At 43.6% G+C, this 27,483-nt stretch overlaps 3 protein-coding genes across 7 annotated transcripts in view; 1 reads left to right on the top strand and 2 right to left on the bottom strand.

Moving 5' to 3' along the window:
• The window catches only part of LOC112431562 (alpha-tectorin-like), a 40,005-nt gene extending 35,920 nt beyond the window's left edge, over nt 1–4,085 (bottom strand). Inside the window, exon 1 of the mRNA XM_076879965.1 lies at nt 2,410–4,085. The gene's annotated coding sequence lies outside the window, so the exon portion shown is untranslated. The remainder of the gene's footprint in view (nt 1–2,409) is intronic.
• A 133-nt stretch (nt 4,086–4,218) lies between these two features.
• Nucleotides 4,219–11,061, bottom strand: wdr55 (WD repeat domain 55). Its single transcript, XM_024800841.2, has 4 exons — nt 10,453–11,061; nt 8,677–8,783; nt 6,675–6,944; nt 4,219–5,078 (listed from the first exon to the last, which is right to left on the bottom strand). Exons 1-4 carry the CDS (start codon nt 11,002–11,004, stop codon nt 4,754–4,756), a joined length of 1,254 nt encoding a protein of 417 aa, XP_024656609.2. The 5' UTR covers nt 11,005–11,061; the 3' UTR covers nt 4,219–4,753.
• Nucleotides 11,062–11,421: 360 nt separating this feature from the next.
• Nucleotides 11,422–25,616, top strand: ccdc171 (coiled-coil domain containing 171). Of its 5 annotated transcripts, XM_076879954.1 has the most exons (25): nt 11,444–11,717; nt 12,182–12,332; nt 12,982–13,252; nt 13,671–13,821; nt 14,186–14,355; nt 14,553–14,699; nt 14,784–14,876; nt 15,760–15,920; nt 16,055–16,193; nt 16,313–16,516; nt 16,595–16,684; nt 17,108–17,311; nt 17,580–17,747; nt 19,188–19,355; nt 20,458–20,965; nt 22,330–22,446; nt 22,537–22,712; nt 22,790–22,927; nt 22,994–23,173; nt 23,858–24,003; nt 24,081–24,135; nt 24,245–24,376; nt 24,521–24,673; nt 24,794–24,904; nt 25,180–25,616. In XM_076879954.1, exons 1-25 carry the CDS (start codon nt 11,675–11,677, stop codon nt 25,237–25,239), a joined length of 3,936 nt encoding a protein of 1,311 aa, XP_076736069.1. In that variant the 5' UTR covers nt 11,444–11,674; the 3' UTR covers nt 25,240–25,616. The 5 variants fall into 5 exon arrangements, with proteins under 5 accessions (XP_024656629.2, XP_076736069.1, XP_024656626.2 ...); XM_024800861.2 differs by having other exon boundaries at nt 11,422–11,484; nt 24,794–25,616; XM_024800858.2 differs by having other exon boundaries at nt 22,564–22,712; nt 24,794–25,616.
• The last annotated feature ends 1,867 nt before the right edge of the window (nt 25,617–27,483 follow it).

Genomic DNA, 27,483 nt, shown 5'->3' with positions numbered 1-27,483 from the left:
CACACATTCCCAGATCTCTGATGTTGAACTTCTACAACTGTGCCATCAGCAGCGTTCTGACGTATGGATTTCTAGTGTGGTTCCCCAGCTGCACCAAGGCCGATCAGCAAGCACTCCAGCGGGTGGTGAAAGAAGCTGGCAGAATTATTGGAACAAGTCTGCCAGAGATCAGTAATATCTTCCCCACTCGCTGTCTGAGGAGGGTGCACAGTATCCTGCGGGACCAACATCACCCTGCGCGCCACCTTTTCCATCTGCTGCCCTCAGGGAGAAGGTACAGGTCTATACAGGCCAGAACATCCAGACTGGCCAACAGCCTGTATCCACAGGCTGTGAGGCTCCTGAACTCTCTGCCCCCCTCTCACGGACAATAACCATATCCAACTTCTTAATAGCAATGAACTGGTCTGCATTGGTGCATCATATCTTTATTCTCTTCCCCCTCCTGCCCCCCCCCCCCCTCTTTCTTAAATAGATAACTATCATATCTGATATCATATCTCACAGTACAATAATATTGAATGGGTTGCATTGTTGTATTTTGTCATGTTTCTCAGGTCTTTGTCTGAATTTCTACGAACATTATTGCTAAGGATTGTCTTATTGCATTGGAGTCACACTGGGTTAAATATGTACACTTGGGTTTTAAGGGGTATTTATTATTTTCTTCTTTTTTTGGGGTTGTATGGAAGCCCCAAACGCAATTTCATTGTTCTTGACAATGACAATAAATAAATAAATACAAATACAAATAACACAAATTCCAGTATTCGGAGGGAATCTAAGGTTAAGCAAGAGCATACCTGTAGCTGTCATATGATCTGCTCTTGCTGATCAGTCCGTCGCAATGTGCCAGCATTTACTGCTGCTTTGCGCTGAATGCACGGGAGGAATGATCCAACAAAAACACCGGCTTAGCTTTATACGGGCTAACGCCACCCTGCAATCAATATGCAGGTAGGTTCTCAATTAACCTAGTTGTGCAGCGAAGAGAACGAGCGCAGGAGAGAGAGAGAGAAAAAGAAAGGCGAGTAGCCCATCTGGCTACACTGTGTTTGTGATTCTGCTGAAAACAAGAAGACAAAAATCAGTTATTGTAATTTGAAGTGTTTGATGTATCAAATTATACACAAACACAAACTCTGTCACAGCAGTGATAAAAAGACAAACTTATAGATGGCATAATACATGATCAGCTCTATATAACATCACACATCAACAAAATACAAAACACTTTATTCTGTAACAACACAAAAACCCTCTGAGTGTTTTTGTGTCCACTGAGCAGTGCTGTCAGTGTCATGTGACGCTGTGTTCGGACTCTTTGTCAGCTTTGACGTGTTCACAGGTTTCTGTCACCAGGACCTGAGCAGCAGCTTTCTTTAGATAAGGTTAAATAAAAGTGGGCGTGTCTTCAGCCCGAGGTGTTCGGGGCTCCAGAGTAAAAATAAATGTTTATTAAAGTAAAGATGTGTTCAGGCGTCACAGTTTATCTGGGCAGAAGTCACACTCACGTCTCTGACCAGACTACCCAAGCATCACCAACCAATCACAGCACTGCATTCCTCCGACAGCACCTGTAAGCTGACAGTGTTGATTGGTCCAGGTCTGACAAACTGGTGTTTGCTAACCAGCTGAAGCTCATCAACGATGGACATGAGAAGCTTTATTAGAAAGAAAAGTGAGGGAGGGGCAGGAGGGTGAGTCACCAGCTTGTTGGAAATTCACCAAATTATTCCAACAATGCAAAGCTGGCTTTACTTTATGTGTCAGTCAAAGCTTATTTATACAGCACGTTTAAAACAACCTGTTGACCAAAGTGCTGTAGAAGTTATACAAATATACACTGCATACAAACAGTCAGTAAATAAACAATAAATAATAAATCAGATAAAACAAGTAAATAAAAGTGTGAGTGCATAAAAAGCCAGGATATTGAGCTCAGCTTGAGCTGAAAGTAAGCGAGGTTCCTGACAGGAAACACTAACAGACTGACGGCACTGTCGTATCCATGCAACAGGTTGGGATGTTCAAATAAAATGTTTCTGTTTTACTTTAGTTCAGTTTGAGGAAGTTTGTCTCCAACAATGATAAATTAGACAAACATTCAAATCTATTCTCTGTGGAGCTTTGTGCTCCAAGCACATCAGGAAAGGATCTCCTGACGTCCAGTAAGAACAGGAGGAATGATGACCACCAGCCCCAAAACACTGAACTCAGCTTTTAACATCTGGATAAAACACTAAAAGTCGGTTTTCACACCTTCATCTGTCTGTGATGTGTTTGTTGTGCAGTCTGTTAACAGTCCTAACACTGATGTGTTGTTCAGCTCTGAAATGTGTCCACTGAGCCGTCCTGATGTGTGTTACAAGAGGCAGAGCAAGAGTCCAGGTGTGCAGCTCGTCTTACCTGCAGCTCTGATGGAGGATGAGGAGGATGAAGGCTGCTGCTCAGGAGGCTCTCTGGTGATTCTGCAGGTGGTGTCTCTGTGAAGAAGACGCTGCTCTCTCCGTCCGTCTCTCTTTATGTGGATCCTGGAGAGCGGGGATGGAGGTGGAGTCCACGGTGGAGACACCTGATGGGAACCTCCCACTGACGGATGCTTATTCAGCCTCTTCTTACACAAACAGGACAACAGCAACAGGAAACACTGAAATAAGTTTGTCACTGCAGGATTAAAGACATTCAACAATAATGCTCTTCATGTCTTCTTAAAGCTCTTTGTCCTGCTAACAGCTGTGATACAACTGCGTCTACATTTTGTCTCACACTCTTCATGACTGTGGTGTAATGTAAAAAGACATTTGGCCTCACCCAGTGATGCATTTAATGCAAAAATGTACCCATTTTTAAAATTTTGTTCTGAAACTTTGACAGCGTTGATTTGTTTATTCATTTGTCTTCACAGGACCTGAGCAGCAGCATTCTTTAGTGCTGAAGAGGAAGTCACATGATGCAGCGTTGGTTCCTGGAACTAGGTCTGCTACATGTGCTGCGTCAAGAACTTGTACAGCTCCTCTTTATGAGGCTGTGCTCTGATCTCACTCAGAAGTCACTGGTTATTCAGGTAAAAGTGTCCCAGCATTTAATGTTCAATATTAAACTCATAGCAGAAGTTAACATGTTTTACAGCCTGACATAAAAACAGTTTGAGCATCTCTCTGTGGTTTTCTCCTTCATAATAAGCATAATCCTCAGTTTGGATCACATCATGGTTTTATATCAGGGGCGACTCCATAATGGTTGATGTGATGTTTCACTTTGTCACTTATTTTGTAGGGAAATATTTGGGGTTAATGCAAAAACAAAACACTGCACAAACATGGATCAATGCTCTGATCAAATGAATAGATTTTTATATTTTGTGCAAGACTGATGAGATATGTGCAAATCATTGTTTTACAGACAGGCAGAGCAGAGGGCGGAGCATGTTGGAGAGGGTCAGTCAGCTGACATTTCAACACCTCTGATTGGACAAAAAACTGCGTGCTATGTGAAATTTGTACATTGTCAGACAAACAAAGAGAAAACAAATGTCTTCATGCTTCCTCATCCATCTGTGAAATTGGAGTCATCACACTGACATTTGACAGATTTGCTCTCTAAACAGCAACAAAACACAATTTTATAAAAGTTCAACCTCACAAATGCAAAGTTTGAAGCCTTCACCATCCAGAGAATAAAACATGCTCATGTGTTGTAAACCTGTTTGTCATAAGTTCACTTCATTCATGGAGGCATAAATACCAAACATTATTTCCTTTTGACATATACAGTTCAGTGTTTGCCTCGAGCATAAACATGAACATGAGCTGTGTTTCTGTGGAAAACCAACCTGTGCTGTTTGTGATTCTGCTGAAAACAAGAACACAAAAATCAGTTATTGTAGTTTTAAGTGTTTAATGTGTCAAATTATACACAAACCCTGTCACAGCAATGTTACAAAGAAACAGGGGTTGTTATTGATCATAAGTCAATGACCCTCTTAAGGCACGACCCCCACTGGCCTTTACATTCCTGGGACTCTCCACCATTTTGTTTCGGAACTGAAGAAGCTTCTTGGATGAGAAATTAAACGTCTTCAAGTAGCTTAAACAAGTCCAGTAACTTTTCTTTCCAAGCTCCTAGACTACCATCAGTCGGATGGCTGAGATCCGTCAATACAAAATGAATACTTCCTTTTTAAATTTTAAGAGTTCAAATGAGTAATTCGTTAAATATAAACAACACTTTTATTGAGAGAAATGAGTTTGATACAACACAACTTTCAGCAGATTTACAGGATATCCTGCAGGCGTATAAATGTAACAGCAAAGTCTGTTTTTGGATCTTAGCGTTACTCTGGATCAGGTTCATCGCCCCATCACCCGACTTCTGGTACTGATACCACAACATCTAATATTAAAGTTCTTATAAATTATTTTAATATGATTGACAACAAACCTCCTCAAATTTTCACACAAAGTATATAAACATTTAACAAACTGTTTCATGGAAGCACTGAGCACATGCACAACCAACCACTAAAGAGCCAGAACTGATGTACAGTATTAATATTGAAGAGCATTTTCTCCTCTGAGACGTTCACATTTAATCCCGGCACATTTCAAGAGAAAATAAACCTCTGTTTAGTCCTCAGTGGTTGTTTGTTTCTAACAATACTGGAATCCACCAAAGGCAAAGGCCCGACTCAAACAGCAGACACACCCATTCTCTAGGACTAATCTGTCCGAAGGCTTAATGACTACCATTTTCAATCACTGTCACTGTCATCCTCCTCTTCCTCCTGTTCCTCTTCCTCCTTCTTCTCAGTTTCCTCTACAAGTCCTGAGAAGAAGTCATTGTCACCATGGGCCTTCTTGGTGAGAGACTTCATCCGACCGTTTTTCTTCTTTCTCTTGCGGTACTCATCGACAGTCGTGTTGGGTAAACTGGAAATATCCCAGAACTTTATGAGCTGGTCTTGGGCGCAGCTGACCAGGAAACGTGAGTCCCAAGACTTAGCGAGCTCTTCAATGGGTTCACCAACATGCTGCCCGATGCAGCCGATGACTCGGTTGGGAAGAAGGTTGACGGCTCTGATGGTGGAGAGACAGAGTGTGTTAGTAAGTTATATTGACAATCTGATGTCTGATGAGTCTTAACGAGTACCATTTGTTTATCAGCTTCAGCATAAAACAACTCTGACTCAATGCAGTTTCACAGATGATCAGACAAACGTGTACTGACAACTTTACAGATGGTGTATACTGGTCACAAATGAGACCAATTTTTTTCCAATGGCACGACGGTGCGACCAACTGTTCGAGTAACAAAAAAAAAAAAAAAAAAAAAAAAAAGTCTTTGCAACTCTGAAAGTCTTCGTGTGGTCAACAGCAGACACACATTGTGCCCCTATCGTGGTCTAAACCAATCAGAGATAGTCAGGGGAGGGACCTCTCTGATTGGTCGTGGTCCAGATATTCATGTAGTCGGCGTGTACGTTTGAAAGTGCAGGGTGGGCGGAGAGAGAGAGGTGAGTAACCTTAACCCACCAGTCTACCGTTGTTTACAGCGCTGTCGGCCACTGTGGGTTTTTTTTTTTTTAACTTAAATGGACAAGAAAGTCTAATTTCTGCTGTTCAATACTGAAGGCATTTAAACTTTTTAAAATTATGCAAAATTGCAGAACATTGTAGAATATTTTCAAGGTTATCTGCTATAAAAAGCCAGACCAGGAAAATCTCCTTCATGTTTTTCTGTGTTTTATTCTCAGTTACTTTCACACAAAGGCATCTGCTGTGATGTTCACACCTCTGATGAAGTCTCACATGTGTCAGTACTGATAAACGATCAGAATTATATTATTTCTGATTGTCTGAGGCTAAATTGAATCTAATCGGGACCTTGTGAATTGGAATTGAATGGATTATAGAAATCAGTGATGATACCCAGCCCTAGTGAGCAGCCTAGGCCTGAGAGAAGTGGATGTAGCTGTAATAGGAAAAGAACTATTGCTAACTTTTTTGTTAACTTAAGGCCTGATCAGTCTGAAATTCACAGCCACTGCTCTGACACAGAGCCATCAACCTCTGAACGCTGAAAAAGCCCAGTGTATCCAGAGAACACTATATGTTGTGGTAAATGCACTGCCCAAGTGTCCCCTCTCCCCACTGCCTTTCAGCGACAGCAGCAAACAGAGGAGGCCGATGTGATGATTAAGTTTAAGATTTTCTACAATATTGCCAAAGAATACCAAAGCACTTTAAGCACAAGCACAAGATTGTTAGTTAATCATTTACAAATCAATATTGTCTGTATTGACATCAATTTCCCCCCCAAAAATGTGCACATGTAAAACTGCGGTGTTGAGCAATGTGGTTGAAAAATCTGGGTGCGTCTAACTTTTGTGCTAGGCGCACCCAGTGCAACTATGGCAAAAAGTTAGTCTGGCGCCCTGCTGGTAGATGATTTTTTCTTGTCACCAACATGTTGCACAGATGCTAAATTACCTGAGTAACACTCTGTGTTTTAGTGATTCTGCAGTAAAGGCTAACAGACGGCTAACAGGGCTTTTAATCGATAGTAATGTCAAAAGCAAGAAGAACTTTCATAATCTGCTCAAACTGGCAGATATTTCCAGCTGTATATCACACTGTATTTTGTATTAAACCTTCAATGTTAACACAACTCACCTGATGTACCCGTCTGTGGAGGCGGTGCACATGATGCTGTCAGTGATTGGGAGGATTTGGTCTATGGACTCAGCCTTGAGAGCGAAGCGGTCACTGGTGGCTCCAAAGCCGTTCCAGTTGAAGATGTAGATCGTCCCCTCGCTGGAGCCGCAAACCACCTTCTTGCCCCGTTTCATCAGCGCCACTGAGGTCAGATCACCACTCTGGTACTCTGACAGCAGCTCAAACCGCCGCCTTTTGATGTTGAAGACGCCCATGGTGCCATCGCCACTGTGACAAATCACAGCAAATCAGATTGGAGCTCAGATGGTGAGCTCAGGATCACCATTTCTGGCTTTTTTCTGTACCTTAACTCCATCATATCTAATAAAACCCTGAAACTTTATGTTTTCACTAAGAACACCTAAGCGCATAAAGTTCGGTTGAAATTTGGGAAACTTTAAAATTCATGTGATTTTTTTTATAGCTGCACGTGACGTCCAGGTGAAAACTCCAAGGCTAAAAACATATCGAAGCTCTGCAAAAAACTGCAACCAAACGCCCAACCCAAGCGTCACAGTCTGTAATGGTTTTGGGTTTCCTTGGAGTATCTTGAGTGTCTTACTGATGTAAAAACAAAAAAAGAAGCTTAAGTTAAGATGAGTCAAAGAGTTGCTGCTGGGTCAGGGTTTGATCGCTGATGGTGGGCTACAAACTGGCTCAGGCTTCAAGCCTTTTGAATTTTAAATGAGTCGTCCAATTCCATCAGGTGAGCTGCTGCCATGACTGACTTCTGCAGTAAGTTCTCTTGTGGAACTTATTTCTCGTGAAAACTGTACCAGGATCTAAATTAATGTTGTTTTCAGTTGGATGTCAACTCTTCATTTTATTGCTATAGCTCTGTACAGAAGTCTTGAGTCACCCGTCACGTCTTCATATTTTCCTTCCAATGAGTCAGGCTTTCTTGTCATTTTGGAAGCAGTTTGGAGCAATCAGACGCTTCACATTTGGGAAAGAGCTTTATTTTACAGCATTATAATGATCTTAAGCACACTGCCAATGCAGCAAAAACATATCTAGAAGGTGGTCATAGCAACTATTGACTTGCAAGCTTGTTAGAACCATACAAACTCTTTTGCTCTTCTATACTATATTTTCATAAATGCCTGCACATTTGCCATTTTTCTGGCGAATATAAAGAAATGAGGGCTGGCTCAGCACTTTGCACAGAACTGTATCTTGATTCACTTTATAGTAGCAGCTGAGCAGCACACGCGCTTGATGCCAAGTTGGGAAAACTCGACATCAATGACACTGTGAGTATCAAAACATCAGAAGAAGATCCAAGTTAGACTTGAGCCTTCAGTCAAATGTACGTTCAAAACAAAGTGCTGACAGCCACCAGTGCTGCTCCTCAGCCTCGTAGCAGCACACCTGTGTTATTAAATTTGACAGGTGATGTTTAGAAAAACTTGACCTCTGACCATGACCTTTTGAGGCCATGTTGTCATATTCACATATTTTGGTGGTCACGCCGTCGGCCTATCACAGCTGAGAGGTAAAGACGAGACCTGCCACGGTGGTATAACTTCTAGAGCAGCAAACTATGGAGGAGTTTTCTTATTTTCTACATTCAGTTATGCACCTTGTTAAACTTACCTTATTGTCAAAGCTGGATAGAGACAAAAAGTTGCAACTTGGGGTTTAGTATATTTCACAAGGTTAATTTTGCATGCAGACTGGAGCATCAAGGAATCGAACCACCAACCTTCTACCTCCGGAGCTACACCTACACCACTGTGACACTTGGAGGCTGTGTAAATATGATTTGTTTGGGAATATTTCCAGTATTTATCAAGTTTTCAGAGCTTATGCTCTTCAGAAAAGAGACTCTCAGAAAATAAAGTATTAAGTGAATGTAAAGTTTGCATGGTTGTTGGATGTGAAAAGATCCAAGTGATCCAGAGAGATTTTTGAATTGTTCAGTAGATTTTGTCTATAGTTGATCAGTAGTTGTTGTTACCTGGCTGTGAGCAGGATCCTCTTGGCTTGGTCCACAGTGATGTCACTGATGTAATCCTCGTGGTGTTTCAGGTCCATGATGGCAGTCCCCTTCCTCATATCCCACACCTTCGGAGAGGAAACAAACGACAGGGAGGTAAGCCTGAATTTAAAAACTGAACTCACTGAAAGGGGACATTGTGGCCACCAAAGACCAGAAGAAACAGGGCGACAGCATCAATCAATACAGCAGAACCCATCTCCAGTGCTCCAGTGGCGGTGTGCTTAACATCACTGCAATGCTTTGTATTGAGCTGGTTAATGTAAGGCTTAGACGCAGCTGATTTGAACCCATTCCATGGAGCTCTCTACGCACTGTTGTTGAGCTGATATGAAGGTCACATGAGGCTTGGAGGTCTGCAGTAACTGACTCTGCACAAAGTCAGCGACCTCTGCACACTATGTGCCTCAACATCCGCTGACCCCACTCTGACATTTTACCACTTCATGGCTGAGTTGCTGTCATTCCCAATCACTTCCAGCTTGTTATAATACCACGAACAGCTGACTGTGGAATATTTCGTGTTGAGGAAATTTTATGACCGGACCTGTTGAACAAGTAGCATCTTATGACGGTACCACGCTGGATTTCACTGAGCTCCTGAGAGCGACCCATTCTTTCACAAATGTTTGTGGAAGCAGTCTGTATGCCTCAGCGTGGCAGTGGAAGTGAATCAAACACCTGAATGTAATGTTTTGGATGAGAGAATGAATACTTTTTACAACAGAGAGTGAGAACCCTGGAGGGAACAAACATTACAACACTTTGTTTCCATCATGGCTGGCACTGCATATGAAACATCCGGACAGCACTACATGGTAATTAGCACATGATGCACCAGTATAAGCATAAATGGCAACAACGGCTGCCACTTGCTTACAAGATGTAAATAATGACTGGACTAGTTGTTATGCACGGTTTTTCACTCTGAACTCTGAATGTGCTTTACACAACTTGCTCCATAGACTGCACGTCTATGTCAAAGGATCACGGAGCCCAATCGTCCAGCATGGTTGGACTGCAGCTTACAATTGTAGTCGTTCTTTTCTACTCCAGAGGTCCTCTGTGAGCTCATGGGTCACTACAATCAGAACCGACAGAAGGTGAAGAACAGGTTCACGGCATGTTACGGCGAGCAGAGCGATGACTGCGGCTGCAAACTGAAGGAGTGGAGAATGGTGAAGTCTGACGGGGGCGCAGAGGTGCAATGTGCTCTACTTCAAGAGGTCTGGTTCAGGGAACCTTCCAGGCTCTGCTTTCTCATCTAATCCTCGCTCAGGATGCAGCAACTTGACCCCTGACAGGCACAGCTAAACGAGACCATATTTGACCTGTTTTGGCTTCCAGTACGTTTTAGATTTAATTTGAAAATGTGTGTTTTAAGTCACCAATTGCAGTCTCACCCTCTTAACTTTGTCAACTTTTAACTAAGCACGCTGCAAGCAGATCTTTAAGGGCAGCTGACCTGATGCTTCTGGTTGTTCCAAGAGGCAGACTCAAGAACAGAGGAGACAGAGGCTTTGCTTTAGTTGCTTCTAAACATCAGAACCAGTGCACCTCTTCAAATTATGACCCCTCCAACACTCAACATCCTCAGTGTTTAAATTTTGAATTGTTGTGTATTAATGACTGAATCTGGCACAAAAAGATCTCTTAAATCTCTTTCTGGTAACTGGGTGTGTTCTAAAAACACAGACTCAAATTCGGGGTAAAGACGGAGCGAGACCCTGTTCAGACCTTTAAGGTGCCTCCATCGTCTCCGGTCGCCACGATGTTCTCGTCTACAAGGAGCAAACTGTTGATTGGCGCCCCGTGGGCCCCTCGGATCCGTGTGACCAGCTGCCCCCGCTCCACGTCCAGTTGGTGCACGGCCTTGTCTCGGGACACGCTGTACAGCTTCTCTCCGTCCGCCGTGAAGCGAAGCTGGCGGCAGGACTTCAGGTGGTGCCCCGAGGACCACAGCTCCCGGTTCTCGCCCTCCGTGCACGAGTACGAGAAAGCGTACACGTCCCCGTCCACGTCCCCGCAGGCCAAAACGTCCCTGGTCGGGTGCAGAGCAACCGTGTTGGCAATCGCTTCCAGCTGGAGGTCCATGGGGGTATCTCGGATTCTCGGTCCTTGCGGCTCGCCCGCATCCTCGTCTTCGTCCTCATCAGGGTCCGGATCTGGCTCGGAGCCGGCCGGCTCAGAATCAGACGTTTCGGGGTCTTGGGTGGTTTCCGGAGCTTCTTTTTGCTCAGTTTCCGAACTTTCTGACGCTACTTCAACGTGTTCCGTGGTAGCTGCCATGTTGTTTTGCCTTTCTTCTTCTTTTACGTTGAATTAAAGAAGCGATGCAGGTGAAAACCAGCCTCATACCGCCCCCAAGCTGTAGTTAAATAAACCACACATACGCAGAAGAACACTCAGCAAATTAATATATTTAAAGGTCAAGAGTTAAAAATAAATATGCTGAAGCTTACTCGCTTATATTGTGTGTTCTGAGGGGAATATTTGTAACTCTTTAATATATATAATCATGTGAGTACTCTTTGATGTTCATCTAAAAATAACTAAATTATACCAAAATTACTAAATTTAATGAAATATAATTTAATCTGATAAACTGCTCTAAAATTGAGTATAAGATAAATAAAATGCATTCAAAACAAATAAAAATAAATACGTATATAAAAAAACTTTAACCAGCCAATCCAGCGCTGATCCGGAAGCGACGTACTGACGCTAAAGATGGCGTCAGATTCAAACGGCTTCGGTTTTAGTGCGACAGTAAGTGTTAATAACAGTGTTTTAAACGTTTTCTTTCTAAATGTGTGCTTAGATAAGATGCCACTGAGCGTCGCATAATGATTAAACACGGGTTTGAAGCTAAAAAACCCTCCAATGTTGGTTATTTATTAAGTAAGAGTATTTTTCGGGACTGTTTATCGTACGAGAACAAAGCTTCATTAACAAAACAATGGAGTTCGTCGCTGACTCGATAGATAGCAAGTGTCAGAGAGGTGAGTGAAAACTCAACAATTTGGTTAGGATGAAGACAGTATTTTAAATAATTCGGTACACATTTAAGCCAACAAAGACTTGTGTAAAATGACAAAAATCCCAACAGGAAACACCTGACAAGTATTTATAGCGCTTGAAGATATACGTAGAGATTTAAGTTATAAAATAGAAATCTTGCGGAAATACGGTTTTTTGGGGGGCTCTGTTACTGATGCCGAATTGATCACCTGGTCCGTTTATTCATCACTAGTCGTAACTGTTTTTGTAGAACTTGTGCAAGCTTTATTATTTGTAGGCAATAATTAACTTAGACGATTTGTAAACAGAGCTCGCTGTAATTTCGTGTGCGTCTGCTGGCAGGGCAACAGCAGCGTCTAAGCAACCAAAAGAGTCTCCGGGGTCACAAAGAGGAAATCGGACAGCTTCAGGCGTGACAGTAACAGACATTTAAATGCAATTCCAGGTTCACTGAACTCAGATATGCAGACGGAAACAGCAAAGAGGAGGAGACAACCTGACCGAAGCGAGAGCGGGGAGAGGAGAGCAAAGCCGCGGGATATCGAAGAGAGACCCGCGGGCAGCAGAGCCCGGAGCTCCGGGGAGGACAAGGCAAGGTGGGTGCAGGCAAATTTTAAGACCTAGTTGGCCTTAAAAATGTAAACTTTGGATGATTGAAGAATTAAATGACTGTTTTTTCTTTAGTTTTAAGATTTAAACTAAAATAACAGCCAAAAAGGGAACAGTTTGAAAGGGGGGGGGGGGGGGGGGGGGTTAAAAGCATACTTCGACATATTTTTTAAAAAGATCTTAAAAAGGCTACTATATAAGAAGTTATAATTTTTACTTAAGATAACTCTTTATTGTCATTGCACAGTCATACATAGTACAATAGTACATTGGAAAACTCCCACGTACAACACAACACGACATTATAAATGTTGAAATTAGTCTTTTATGAATGGTATAAATGAGTCATAAAAATGTGGGGAAATGAGCTTTAGATTCTGTGAATTTTGAGATAAAAAGTCAGAAGATAAGGTGGAAATTAAACAAAAATGTCGATTTTTTTTTTTTTTTTTTTGAAGAATCTGAAGAATCTGGACAGAAGGCTGATTAAAAACAATCTGCTCTTTGAAGGTGTTCACAGCATCAGCTAAATTTAAAAATTATTACATAAAAAAAATCACATTTCTGAGATTAAGTTAAGCTGTTATGTGGGTATTTAATAAAAAAAATTAAAAAATAGTTTCTTGCTTTCTTCAGGTCAAATTTGAGCTTTGACGCTCCGCAGCAGAAACAGAAGCAGGCAGTAGGAGACCGACGAAGAAGGAGGGCTGAGAGGAAAGGAGAGGAGGAAGAGGAGTGGGAAGAGAGAGGAAGAGGGAAAGACAGAAGCGGAGGACATGGGGGGAGGGGAGGGAGGAGGGTGGCGTCAGAAGGGCACGATGGGGGCGAGGACTGCAGGAGGCTCAGGTGGAGAGTCAACGATGTGGAGAAAGAGAAACTGCAGCTGAAGGCGAGCCACAACCAGGAGGTGAGCTACAGCCAATCATAACCTGCAGTTCCTCTAATGTCCACTTGAGGCTCCAGCAGCAAAATGTCCAACTTTAAACATGTTTACAGCCTGCTACAAAAACGGTTTGGCTCTCAAGAGCTAATTACCCCCTTCATGTCATCTAAACAGTCTAAACAGAGGTGAATCGTTTAATAAAGTCACCTGAAATTGTGACCAAAGATGAAAATCATAATTATGATTAAAAGATATGAAGGAGTGAGAAAGAAGGTTCAGAGTTTTGGCAAAAAAGTGCAAATAATGCATCGAAAATCCAAAATGTTCAAGATAGAAAGATAAAACTTTGGACAGAAATTAATAATTAGCAAATGATAAATAATCAGCTACAAATAAATAATAATAATGTAAGTGTGTGTGTGTGGTTACTGTGGTGTTTAAGGTGTGTCGGCTGCAGGCAGAGCTGACCCGGCTCCGGTGTTCGGTGGAGCGCGGCGAGGCTCAGAGGGTGGAGCTTCAGTACCAACTGACTCTGAGCCGCAGAGATGCCGAGCGAATCACCGAGCTCAGCAGAGACAAACAGGCGCTCACAGGTACACGAATCCAACGCACCTTTCTGCTTCATGCTGCGTGCGATCCCCCGCAGGAGCAGGCTTCCCGAAATCGGCCAATTAGAATAAAGCTGGCAGTGTAGTTTAGTGCAACACATGATGTCACTTTAACAGAGCAGACTTTTAATAGTCCTTCCTTTTTGATTGTAGAGTGATCTGTGAAATGAAGTGCTACAAAGTTCTGTCCTTGTAGAGTTTTTCATGTCGACAAGTCAAAGAAATATAAGAACTCTTCATCTGTACTCAAGAAATCCTGTCCTCAGCAGGACCGCATCAATCCCTTGCTCTATAAACGTCGTGGCTTAGAGCACCGACAGCTCTGACAATGTTTGTGTTTGTGTGTTAGAGCGAGCGGCGCAGCTCCAGCAGGTGGTCGAGGAGCTGCAGAAAGCTCTGGACATCACGCGGCAGGCCAGCGAAGGAGACCGGCACGCTTCGCAGCGTGAGGTGGAGGAGCGAGATCGACTGATTCAGAGTTTCAGCTCTGAAAACCAGAGACTGCACCAACTGCTGAAGGTTAGAGTCACAACAGAAAAGAGCTCTGTTTTTAGTCTTCATGTGACAAAGAAAAACTCAGAAATGTAACTTAAACATGATTAAAACATTATGTCATTTACCAGCCTAATAATAGGCTGAAAAACAGATTGAATCCAGTATTTCTTCACCCTCAAACAAGTTTCTTGGGGTTTGGTTTGTGTCTTCTGGTCTGCAAGGATCAGGAGGTTGCTCTGGAGGAGTCAGAGACGAGGCTGGCCAAGGTGCAGACGGAGCGAGAGAAGGAGGCCGAGGTGAAAAGACGACGTGCCGACGAGCTAAAGCAGCTGATGGAGAGAGAGGAGAGGAGCCGCAGGGAGAAGGAGGTGAGGGGAGGCCAGACCCTGTTCCTGTTTTTAACATTGGGTGGGAAACGGGAGGAAGAACAGATGTGTGTCTTCTCTCTCCAGCTGCTGGAGCAGAGGGTGAAGTCTCTTCAGTCGAACATCGAGGCAGAGCGAGGTGCTCACCTGGAGACAAAGTTCAACTCTGAGATCGTCCAGGTAGCAAACGCGCAGAGTCGGAGCTTTAACATATTCAATTAAAGTGCAGAGAGGTTTTCACTAACAGAGAAAACACGTCAATAGTTTTTTAAACACCTTGGATCAGATAAAATCTCTGTGTGATCCTCAACTCGAATCAAGGACCAGCTCTAGTTCAGAACCTGTGAAGCTGTTAAAAATGCAAACAAGGTGAACGCTTTGGTTTAAAACAACATCCCGGCTTCAAAGCAAGCACTTTGAGTCAAAGTTAGGCCCTTTGTAGTGCAATACGGTGTACATCAGTCAGCCATTTAACTTTGTCCCTTTTTCTGTCCATAATGCTCTTAAAGTGTTAGATCATAGAAAATCTTCAGGACTGATTTAATAGATCCTTACTTTTTGACACTGGCAGCGCATTTTGTGGCAGAGCCTCCCACAACAAAGGAGGTGACCCAGCAGTTGTAACTAATTATAGACCAATATCTGATCTATCTGTGCTAGCCAAAGTTCTTAACCTTCTAAGACCCGAACTCTTCCACAGCATTTTTAATTTCTCTTTGATATTTGGACTGATTGGGACCTGATGAATGTAAAAACAAAGAATTACCAGATTTGTTTTTTACTTGATTTTTGTTTCTAAGAAAAATGAGAGCCACATATGAGGACATTCGTTTAAAATTTTGATAGAACAGTAGCAGTATAATGTCCTCGTAGGTGGATATCAGGCCCCTGTAGAGCAAAATTGAGTATTTTGGTCTAAATAACCCAAATGTGATGTCCACATATGTGGACGCCAGGTCCTAGGAGGTTAAAATAAAAACGATTCACTAAAGGAACTCATAAAGAATCACTGAAGTATCAATGAAGTCTTATTAATATCTCTCCCTGTTTATGTAACCACCAGCTGCGTGTGCGGGACCTGGAGGCGGCGGTGGCGGTGGAGCGGTCCGGCCAGCAGGAGGCACAGAGCAGCCTGGAGCTGCTGAGAGCTCAGTTCAGAGAGGTGGAGAACGCTTACAGCCGGGAGAGAGAGAGGAGCAGCAGCACTGAGCGCGCTCTGGAGCGGTGAGGTCACTGCAGAAAATGCGGCTAAAAAAAAAATATAAACTGTCATCTGATCTAATCAACCAATCACATCACTAAAGGCTGGATGTATTTTCTTTAGTTGTCTGTAATTGGGATTTCTAACATGTGCACAGGTTGCAGTTAGAGTACGAGCAGTGCAAGTCTGTCATGAGCGCTGCTTTGGAAACGGAGAGGAAGACGACCTACGACCTCTCAGAAAAACTTGAGGAGGAGGAACGACAGCATGCAAACACACACTCACTGCTGGAGCAGGTAAAACGTACACCCACACACACACTTTAACTTGGTGTGTTCATGTTTGTGTGTCGTGTGCATGTCGCGCTACGATCATATCTGAATTCTTCTTGCTCATTTCTGTGAACTGTGTTTAGGCCGTTCACAGGCAGTGCGACACAGAGGAGGCGTTTGTGACCTGTGTGAAACAGATCAGAGACGCTCTGCAGCAGCACACCAGCGAACCATCAGCGCAACCTGCAGAGGATGATGGGAAACAGAGTCTTCCTGCTGAAGTCCTGCAGCTGCTGAGGACCACGCTCAGCTCATACCAGCAGAGGCTGTTAGACACTGACAGACAGGTACAGATTCCTCTCGTTTATTTCTGCGTTTCTTCTGGTGAATTGTGATTTTATTCCTCTGCTCTTCTTCTGTGGCAGCTCCAGGATCTGCTGCTGGTGTCGGAGAAGCTGCAGGAGGAGAACCAGACTCTTCAGCAGCTGACCTCAGATCAGAGGAGTCAGATTGATGTAAGTACAGGTCTTTATCCTAAATGGAATCCCAGACAACGATAGGACTAATGTGGACTGCCAGTGCTGGAAAAGTCAGGAGCACTGGATGAGTTTTCTTTTTTACATAATAAATAATGGTAAAAATAAATAAAAGTGCTCCTTGATAGACAGAATCCAGCATGTATATAAATCACATGACGTGATATAAGCAGACATAAGAGTGGAAACACCAAGTTTGCTTTTTTGGATAGATGGGACTAACACAAGTGTGTCTCTGTGAAGCAGGGACTGTTACTTTCAAAGGACGTTTATTTAAAGATCTTCAGTACATTGGTGGAAGGTCAGGATCTCTGTGTAATCTGCAAAGACATTTTCTGGTTTGTTGGAAGGTGAGGACATTTTTATGTCTCAACCTGTTTTTCTCTCTCTTTTCTTCTCCAGGAGTCTCAGCAGGAGACGCTGAAACTGAAGGAGGAGGTGTCTCGCTTACGCCAGGAGAGCTCTGATTGGTCGACACAGAGTCAAAGCCAGGAGGCCGAGCTGCAGAGAGAGAGGGAGGAGAGGAAGAGGGAACTAGAGAAGGAGAGGGAGGAGAGGACAGCAGACGTCCAGGAGATAACTGAACACTACAAGAAAGAGTCGACGGTGCTGAATCGAGATTTTTAACATTTGTTATAATTCTGGTGCTGCATTAATCTGTCCGTTACTTTCAAACTATTTTTATCTTCTGTTGACTCAATTTAAATGAAAAAAGTGAAACGTTGTCAGTTAAACACTTGTGTTGTGTGTGTTGTGTGGCAGCAGAGTCACAGTTTGAGCCTGCTCTCTCAGCAGCATGATGTCATTATATCATTACAGCTGAGGCTTAAATGCATTACAGCCTCCTCATACTGAGCCTCTGTCTGTGTGTCAGGCCCATCTGTCCTTCCTCTACTGCCTCTACCAGCGCCTGCTGGCTGGCTGCGTCCTCCTCGATCAATCTCAGAGCATTCTGGGTAACTTCACCTGGAAGGAGCTGTGTGATGTCATCAGCGAGCAGGTGGACCAGCTGACCTCTGACCTCAAGAAAGCCAACAACAAGGTAAACCAAGCTGAATTCACCCACTGATACCCATCCTGTCTTCACCTCAAAAACATTTTTTACTTTCATATGAACACAATTTATAAAATAAATGTGTTTTATTTAATAAGACTTGAAACTAGAATCTGAAACCAGGATTAAGTGAAGTCCAGATGAGTCGCCCCCTGCTTGTCATTAGAAACAATCCAGGTTTCGTTTCAGGTGTTTTCTGTTCAGCTCTACTCTTCAGACCCCAAGAATAAAAGTATGATTGACTAATCACTGCAGCTCTGATGATTGTTCCTTTGGTACAGAGCCAATAAAATTTGTTGTTAGTGAGAACTTTGTTTGCCTTGACTAACTTCTTTCACAGCCAGATCTTAAGAAAAAAGGTAAATTGTTTAGGTGCAAGTGCCAAACCTGGTCAGCACAGGGTTATTTAAACTCTAGTTGCCCTTAAACGTGTTCACTCTGCTTTCATGAGTTACTCACCAGTATCTGTCAATCCCATTGCTTCACTGGTTTTCCTTGATGTTGAGAAAATACATCTCAGAGCCACTTTGTGTCACCAAGAGTCACCTGTAGATGCTGAGTGTCATTGTCCTTCTATGGCAGGATGACAAGTTATAATTTGAAGTAGCCTAACAGTTGCATCAGTGACTGCATACAATCAGCAACTGGCTGTCAAATGAAACAAAGAAAGTACAATTCTACAAGATTTCAACGATGTTTAATTATTTATTATTGCGTTTTAATTATTTTTCACAAAGATGTAGTTTAAGGTTCGTCCTTTTTCTTTGTCCTTATTTACATTTTACAGTTTTACAGATTGAAATTACTGTGCTGTAAATACAAGAGAAGTTGCGCCAGGTTAATAAATCTAAAATCTAGTAATAGACCAGGGTCTGCCTAGTAGTGACGTAGTGTGTATGGTTTCTGGCTATCATGTCAGAGGGAATCAGTTCCTGTGTGGTCACAGCTGTAGATAACTTGCATTTAGATGTGTTTGCCTACTTGATAACATGTTAGTCAAAATATAGACAGTCTGAGTGTTGAATTTGAATCAATTGATATTTTGATGGTGAAAGAACTTTACTCGAATGCCAGTCAAATTTCTGTTTGTTTAAATGGGCTTCATCTGATAAAAGTGGCTTTATCTTGTTTAATGCTAGCAAACATGTTGATAAGCTATATAGGAGCGAGCCGGCTAACATTAGCTTCCTGACTATATGAATAAATTGGGGTCTTGTCCAGGACTGTGGCGTCATTCAGAGGCCTGAGACCCCCAGAGTATTTTCACAAACCGGTGAGGTGACACTGAGCTACAAGGTTTCACTTCCTGTACCTGCCAGCTGTGACACATCTGCAACAGTTTGCTGACAGACTGTGAACATTATATTTCCCATGTGGCTAAAATGTTGCCCCTCCCCCACCCTGTTTTTCTTTCCTCTCTCGCTGCAGATCGCCCACTTGCAGAGCGTGTGCGACAAGAAGAGTGTGTGTGTGCGCGAGCTGCAGCGGAATCAGGAGTGTGTGTTGTCCCGTCTGGAGGAGAGCGTGAGGAGGAGGGAGGAGGAGTGGAGCAGACAGCACACGCACACTGTGAGAGGGCTGCAGAGCGAGCTGCAGGTAACACTCACACACACACTCATCCCTGGGGTGTTTCGGCGCCTCGTGTACGTCAGTCACGTCGCCCTGCAGCGACAGAGGCACTGTGAGCTGAATCAGCAGGATGGAAGCAGAAAGATTTCAGTTATCAGTCCCTTTGGTCAGATTCTCCGAAGAGACGAGACGACAGATACAAAAATCATCTGTTCACTTCCAACTTTGTTGTCTCCGAAAGCATAAAATTCTCTGCAGCAACATTTACAACAGAAAAAGTTCACCGAAGAGTGAAGAGCAGAAAAAGGCAAAGCTTACCGGTAATAGGGATTTGTTACGAAGTTATTACAACCTTTGTGTCACTGAGCAGCGTCACACTTTACACGTTTTTTCTCATGAAAACGCAATAAATGCGAAAGCAGAGAAGAAAAGACATGTTAACACATTTCATGTTTAATGTAAAAGAAAATAAGTAGCTTTGTTTAACCGTGTAAACAACTGTCACCATTAAAAATACCGTGACACCCAGCATTAGGGCTGTTCGATATAACGATATATATCGGATGACGATATAAAAACATCTATCGTTTCATTTTACGCTATCGTTTGTTTCGTGGTGTCGCAAAATAAACTGTTTACGGCAATATTTTTTCATCGTTTTGATGGTCACTGTAGTGGCTATATTCATTTCTTAAAGTTCTCTCTTTCTCTTATATGTAATATAACCACACTACAGACGGACAAGCGCCTGTTTTTATGCGTTGCCGTTAGCAACAACGACGGTAAAACCATAGTGTGGCTCCATCGTCTGCTTCAAAATAAACCGAATCACGTGAAAGAGAATGCAGAGAGTTTACGGATGAGAAGCAAAAAAGAGCCGCCAGGTGCTAAAAAATAAACCTTAGACTCAAACAGGCTTTTCCCCGCAGCACGCCGTGTAATAAATACTCACACTCCGTGTTAATACCAGACGTGCACAGTTACCTAAGATCTGAAAATGGCAGATTTTGTTTGTTTGTGTGTTTTTACGTTGGAGGCGGCATACACATCAGCTCCGCCCACTTCCTTCTCTTTGCTGAACCAGCGTGTTTCTGATTTTGGATGCTAACCCCTCCACGTTTTGTTCCAGGTCTGCCGCTCTCAGTGCGACTCTCTCCGTGATCGCACCTCCTCTCTGGAGCAACGCTGTTCCTCGCTGACCTCTGACCTCTCCCAGCTCAGAGGCCTCCTCTCTCGAAGCCGCAAGGAGTCCTCGTCCTTCTTCTTAGCCTGCGCCCTGCTGGGTGGAGCGCTGAGGCACGCTCACCACCGTCTGTGTGGGCTTTCTGAGCAGAAGAAATTCCTGTGCCGGCAGCTGGCAGAGCGGGAGCAGCTGGAGGAGGAGGTGAGGAGGCTGGTTGATGCTCTGGAAGGAGAGAAAGACCAAGAGAAGGAGGAAGAGAAGAAGAGAGAGAGGACAAGGAGGGCAACGAAGAGGTGGAGGAGGACTGTGTGCGCTGTGCTGGCAGTGAGGAGGTGGTGTTCGCTGGCCAGGAACACGACAGTGTTGCTTCGTCTGGAGAGAGGAGGCGGAGCTCCAGCTGTCTGCGTCTGTGGAGGGGCGGATACGGCGACACAGAAGGGTCGAGACACAGCAGGTACACACACCTCCACAAACAAGAAAGGAAACACTTTCAGTGTGTTTGTAGCAGCTCAAGGAAACACCGTCTTCAGAAGGTAACACACTGATGTTAGAGAGGCACACACAGACTGTGCTGCACTGCTGTGTGTCACTGATGTTGTGCAGCAGCTGAGAGAGCAGCGTAAATACTGTGTATCTGAGTGTCAGTGTAATGACAAGTTACCAGATTCACATACATGCTGTGCAGCTGCGGTCCTGTGAAAAACAGTTCAGCCCACGATTCAGTCGCTTGTGGAACGATCTTTAGCAGCAAGAAGTTGAAGTCATCACTTCCTGTATGACTATCGATCTCTCACATCTCTGTGGAGGAAATTTGTCCCACTCTGCTTCACAGCATTGCTTCAGATGATTGAGGTTTGTGCACAGATCTCTTAAAGTCCTTCCACAGCATTTCAATCAAGTTGAAGTCTGGACTTGGTTAATTTGGTGGGATCGTTGTCCTGTCGTATGACCTGGATTCAGCCAAGCTTTAGCCGTCGGATGCATCTCCTCACATTTGAATCTTAAATAACAAACAGACAGTTGGTATGAGGTGTTTAGTTTTCTCCAAACATGGTGTTGGGCATTATGGACAAACATCTCTGCTTTGCTCTCATGTGCCCATCGGTCACATCGTTCCAGAAGTCTTACGGTTTCTTCAGATGCAATTAAACCATGCTACCTTATTTAAGAGAGAAGAGGCAGGGTCTTGAAATACCCAACAAGCCACACTTGTTCTGTTGTTTTCTAATTGTACCGTCGAGAACTCGAGCATTTAGCGTGCTAACTGAGGACCGTAGGGCCTCAAATTACACTCCGACCTTCAAGTGAATTTGCGGGGAGGTCCACTGCAGCAGCAGCAGGAAGTTTGGCAGCAGCCTCCAATGTTTTCCATGTGGGATTAATCTGTTCTGACTGTAGAGGTGGAGTTCAGATTGTTTAACAATGGCTTTCTCCTGCTGTCATAGAGGCGCTCACACATGATCGTGAGTTTAATTGAGTGCTTTTGATTATCAGCACGTGGCTGCTGCTTAGCCTCTGAATTCCTGTGGGAGCAGTAAGGGTGGACTTAGTTTTTCACACGTCACTCCTGGATTTAGACGCCATTTTTAAAAGGTAAATAATGAGACAGTGTGATATGTTGTGTTTTGTAGTTGGTTTGGGATTTCCCAAATTTTAAGATTGAAGGATTTTCATGTCCTGATTTATAAAACCTTAGAGTTTTGGCACAGTTAGTTCATTGGCAGACATTAATAAGTGTTTCATTCATGATAAATGTTTGGTGGAGTGTGTTTAAAAAACAAAAGGAAACTGAGAAACTTTTCTTTTTTTTTTATTTAGACAAAAAGCTGACTGACGGTCGTGAAGGTCTTTGTGCTCGTTTGTTTGGATCTAAACGTCTCTCATCCACCATCCTGACCTCCATGTCTGACCTGCAGGAGGCTCTGGGAGACTCTGGTAACCACAAACACACACACACACACACACAAACAAACACACACACACACAGACCTCCTCAAAAAAATCTTGTTTCTTTTGTTTCTCGAGATTCGTCCCCTCCACTCTTGCTCTCAGTGGCTTGCGCAGGCTTGTCCCGCCTCCTTGATCTCCTCCTCGACCAATCAGAGTCCAGCCTATCATCCTGTGGCGTGAAGGAGGAGACACTGAGCAGCCGAATGAGGCTCGGTCTGAGTAGCCTGACGTCTTTGCAGTCTGACACAAAGGTCGCTAAACACAAAAGAAACTCAATTTTATCTGAGAAACTGTCTCCCTCTGCTGACCTTTGACCTCTGTGCGCCAGCAGAGTTTGGTGTCGGTCCTCCAGCAGCATTTCCTGGTCTTCAGCCAGCGGCTGCATTCGGCAGAGGTGGAGAGGCGGAGCCTGCGGCTGGAGGTGGCCAATCTGAGGAAAGGACTCCGGAAGGAGACGAGCAGAATGGTGAGGCAAAACACACACACACCTGCATGCTAAACACCTTCATGACGTACGTGTGTGTGTGTTCAGGTACCAGACGAGCGTTTCCAGAGTGTGTGCGTGGAGCTCCGTCAGGCTCTGAGCAGAGAGCAGGAGGCTCAGATGCTGATCCAGGAACAGTCCAACCAGCTGCACACGCTGCAGCGGCGAGTCGACGAAAATGCTGCCGAGCAAGCTGAAACACAGCGCACACTGAGACAGACCACACAGGTACGCCACACACAAATATTCACTCTGCTCTTTTTGAACATCAACAAGTGTGTTACCTGCTGCAGGTGGGATTAGGCCACGCCCACACAGAATCTGACTCGACCTGGGTTTGATGGACGCTCTATTGAGAACATGTTCACCACTTTGCCTTCTGTCAAACAGCCCTTTCTACAGTAAGCAGGAAGTCACCCAAATTGCTGTCCACCAGACTCCATTCATAAAAACAGTAATTTTACCTCACAGAACACAGAACTGCCTCCTGCTGCCTCGATTGATCGGGCAAGTTTGCCCTGTTACGTGACTTTGGTGTTTTGATCCTTTCAAAACCGATGTAAGAACTGAGTGACCTGGAACTTAGAAAGTGAGACGCTCTCTCTGATGCTATCATGTTTAATGTCAAACTGCACGGATTTTAAATATACAAAAAGGTACAAATCAAAGATCGAGCATTAATATTCTACATTAATATCCAACAGGAGGAGCAAGCCCCGCTCCTTGCTGTTACCTTACGAGAACCTAGAGTTGTTTACTGTGAGCTGTTTAATGGTGATGTTGTCAATAATTTACCTTCACAGTTAATGTGGAAAAGATGCCTGCAAGCCTGCACAGTGGACACCTTAGCCCCGGTGCAGTGACGGTTACTTTCAGGTAACTCTAGGTCTGTCTCTCTCTCTCTCTCACCAGGTGCTGTCAGAGGCTCGGCAGGAGGTGAATCGGAAAGAGCGCTCACTGAGGATTCTGGGTAAGCACCTATCAGGGATTCAGAAGGGGAAGAAGCAGGTGGAGGAGAGGCTGCAGCGAGCTGAGGAAGAGCTGAGCGATGCCAGCAGGTAGCGGGCCTTCTTTCCCTCCGCCCAGAAGTGTGTTTACTGTGAGATTGTTGGTTGTTGACGTTGTTGTTTCTCAGACGTCGGGACGGTGTGGTCAGCTTCATGAAGGCTGCAGAGGCGAGTTGCAAGCAGGTGAACACATGCGCACAAACACACACACACAGTGAGGTGACCTCACTTTGACTGCTGAAAACTCACTCTGGGCCTCACAGTTGTTGAAACAATGCAGTGTGCTCTTCAGTTCAGGGACAGTCTCGTCCAATCACAACACTCTCTGAAGGCCAAGCCCCGCCCCTTGCTGTTACCTCACGAGAACCTAGAGTTGAGTGGAGCAGAGAGCATCATGGGAGCTCCTGAGGCGACAGCGTGCCAGGTAGCAGAGCGAGGAAGGAAGTGTCTTTCTTTTCTTATGTTTTCCCTCCTTTCTTCTTCCTTCCTTCTACACCTTTCTCTCCTCTTTAGCCTCCACCCCTTCGCCGCTCTCAGTTCATCCCTTCATGTTTCTCTTCCTGTGCAGAGTTTTCTCTCCGCCGTCTCTCAGCTCTGCCACACCTGCAGCTCCAGGATTGATTGGCTTGAGCAGGAAGTCTCTGCCCACCGCAGTCATGTGACAGCACTGCGTAGCGAGCTGCAGGATGCCTGTCTCCGTGACAACTTGGCCTTTGTTCCTGTAAGACTCCCTCTCCTTTAAATACTGGTCTCTATAAGCCTCTATCTTTAGTGTAATGAATTATTTTTATACATGCAACAATTCCTGTTTACAATAAATATTACCTTTGTTTCTCTTCAGGTGTCTGATTTCACAGAAACCTTTCCTGTCGCTGACTTGGAAATACCTCAAGCTGTTCCCCTCTGTGATTCAAAGAACCCGATGATCACTGTAAACCACTCCCCCTCTAAGGTAAACCCCACCCCTCCATCAAAAGCAAGTTCCTCCCCTACATCGGCTTCTTGCAAAGTCACCGTGGGTCAAATGAAGTTGAAGAAAGCCACAAAAAAAACCAGAGGCCACGTGAAGAGCGGAGGGCGGAAATGATCACATATATAATGATACAAACCACAGAAGAAGAAACACTTTTTTGAAGTTGTGGAGGCATTCTGATTTTAGAAACTTCTCCTTCAAATAACCAAAACTTTATTCATCTGCAGTAGCGGGCAAACATGCTCTCTCCACAGCTGTCTGGTGACAGACGCCTGAAGGCCAGATGGTCGAGCGTTACGACGGCGACTCGGTGACGGATCAGCAGCTGCCGCTGCCACCAGAGCTGCTGTCACTCAGACGCTACTGCTCGTGTGCTGTGGCCGAGTGCGTTCTCAAAGGATTCATGTGAAAGAAAACATCACAGAGAAAGCGTGAAAATTCTTCTTTAGTGTGTTCAGTCGGTTTTACTCAGTTACCTCACTGCAGATTTTCTGTTCGTGTTACTTTTTCGCTCTCGTGTGAGCTGAAATTTTGTTTGTTTGCACACAGAACTCACGAGCAGATACATGTCCAGCTAAAGCAGAAAAACTAAAGAAATATAAATGTATGTTTTTTGTTTATTGTATTTGTTTTTACTTATTTATTGTCAGATTTTCACTGTTAGGAATTAAAAATAAAAAATAAAACACTAAGGAGTGACGGCAGCATTTTCATTTTACTAATCTGTAAGTAACTGAACACAGCAAATAATTTTTAAAGGAGCAAAATGATCACAAACAAAAAAATAACCCCAAATAATCTCTAAGGACACAGGACATCATCACAGACACAAAATGAGTCCTTAAGAGGAAAAAGTAGAAAACAAATGACTTAAAGGAAAATTAAAATTATACAATTAAATAAATAAACTAAGCAAAAAAAAATAATCTCAGGAACACTGAATGACCACTAAGTTTAAACATACATGACCTCAGAGAGAAACAAATTCCTCCAAACAAAATATTGCAAAAATAAAAAACATTAAAGATCAAAACTGAAGTTGTGAAAACAAAAGTTTTCAGCAGGAAAAGCAATCAAGACAAACATTTCATAACTACTGCATCAGCACAATAACTCTGTGTGTGTGTGAAGCCTCAGGCGGTGTGTGCTTCTTTTTTTTATTTGGCATTACCATGAGACGGCCAAAGAAATGTCCTCGGGCTCTGAGTGTGTGACGTCTTTACAAAGTGACTTAAGCTGCTGACACACAGAGAGCCGCGCTGATTCAGCTGAACGCGACTCTCTTTCCTCTGGAGGGGTTCGTCGTTTTTTTTTTCTCTGTCTCTGAGGAGTCCCTTTGAGCTCCCCCTCCTGTCTTACACTCTTCCTTTCATACTTATATCCAACTTATATTCTCTGCTTTTTACTGTTGTCTTGAGTTCTTCTTTGCACTCAAAGAGAAACAAAATGAACTCAAACAGAAAAGAAAAAATACACATAAGTGCCACTCAGTCCTAATGAAACTTCAGCTCTTATCAATACAAAGACCGTTTTCAGTGGGCGTAACATGACCTGCTCACCTGCTCTCACCTTTTCAGTTATGAGTCCTGGTGGCCAGTCCTTCCCAGCTTACTTTTTTTAGAGTATTTATTTGTCACAGATTACACAGTTTTAGTTTTATTTAGCATGCAAGCTTTAAAGTCTCTATCAAAGAAACTGCTGGTGTGCACAGAAAGCTTTTTCCTTGACAGTCACTGGAATCGGGTAAAAGCTGTCTCCCTCCTTCAGCTGTTGACTCCTCTGTCATTTGCTTTGAAAGGAGTGGGTAGCTTAGCTTAGCATCACAGAGAGGACAGCTGGGTTAGTGTTTTCCACCAATAGAAAAGTGACAGGTTCATTGAACAGGAGGCAGCGGTCAGAGTTTGTCCCGCTCTCAAACGACAGATTAAGTTTAATTCCTGATGAAGCAGCAGCTTCTCTCATAGAAAACCAGATTCAAATGACAAATCTGAGGAGCTGTGAATTCCCTCAGAGGATAAAAAATGTAATCCAGAAACAAAGATAAGCTCCGGCATGCAGCGACACAACAGGATCGCCAGCTTTAACCGCTTCGACTCGTGCCACAGTGACCAGCAGCTGCACTCGAGGCTGCTTATCTCAGCGTTTCCCAGAAAATTACATACAAACACAATGTCTCCTGTGACTGTTAGAATCTGTGAAGTAAAAGTATTTCCACTGGGGACGAAAACCTGATAGTATCCATCCACAATATTGGCTCTTCTCGTAGTTAAAGCCTTTGCTTTAAAATGTCACAGTCTACAAAGGAAGGATGTGACGGAGTGGCCATATGTCAATAACAGAACACTAACCTCCATGGAATAATATCCAGGAGGTTTTCAATGAAGCAAAATGTTTCTGCGCTTTTTATTTGTAATTCTTAAACCTCTACAGAGTTCAGGCAAATTTGTTAAGGACTACTTTCATGTTTAAATGCATGAAATATAGCAGAATTTACTGTGTATGAGATCAGGAACTTCAAAAACTAAACAAACTGACAAACTTTATCTTTACAGTCAGTT

The sequence above is a fragment of the Maylandia zebra genome, linkage group LG3 (genome assembly GCF_041146795.1).
Source record: "Maylandia zebra isolate NMK-2024a linkage group LG3, Mzebra_GT3a, whole genome shotgun sequence".
Classification (NCBI taxonomy): domain Eukaryota; kingdom Metazoa; phylum Chordata; class Actinopteri; order Cichliformes; family Cichlidae; genus Maylandia; species Maylandia zebra.
This window is presented reverse-complemented; position numbering and strand designations above follow the sequence as displayed.

What these genes read in the sequence shown, in the direction of transcription:
- wdr55 (XM_024800841.2), bottom strand. Translation starts at nt 11,004, where the DNA reads ATGGCAGCTACCACGGAACACGTTGAAGTAGCGTCAGAAAGTTCGGAA. An exon ending in ACGATGGAGGCACCTTAAAG is followed by an intron (nt 8,784 to 10,452) that starts GTCTGAACAGGG and finishes TCCTCTCCGAAG; the next exon opens with GTGTGGGATATGAGGAAGGG. An exon ending in TCCACAGACGGGTACATCAG is followed by an intron (nt 5,079 to 6,674) that starts GTGAGTTGTGTT and finishes CTCCACCATCAG; the next exon opens with AGCCGTCAACCTTCTTCCCA.
- ccdc171 (XM_024800845.2), top strand. Translation starts at nt 11,675, where the DNA reads ATGGAGTTCGTCGCTGACTCGATAGATAGCAAGTGTCAGAGAG. An exon ending in GAGCTGAGCGATGCCAGCAG is followed by an intron (nt 24,004 to 24,080) that starts GTAGCGGGCCTT and finishes GTTGTTTCTCAG; the next exon opens with ACGTCGGGACGGTGTGGTCA. An exon ending in CTGAGGCGACAGCGTGCCAG is followed by an intron (nt 24,377 to 24,520) that starts GTAGCAGAGCGA and finishes CTTCCTGTGCAG; the next exon opens with AGTTTTCTCTCCGCCGTCTC.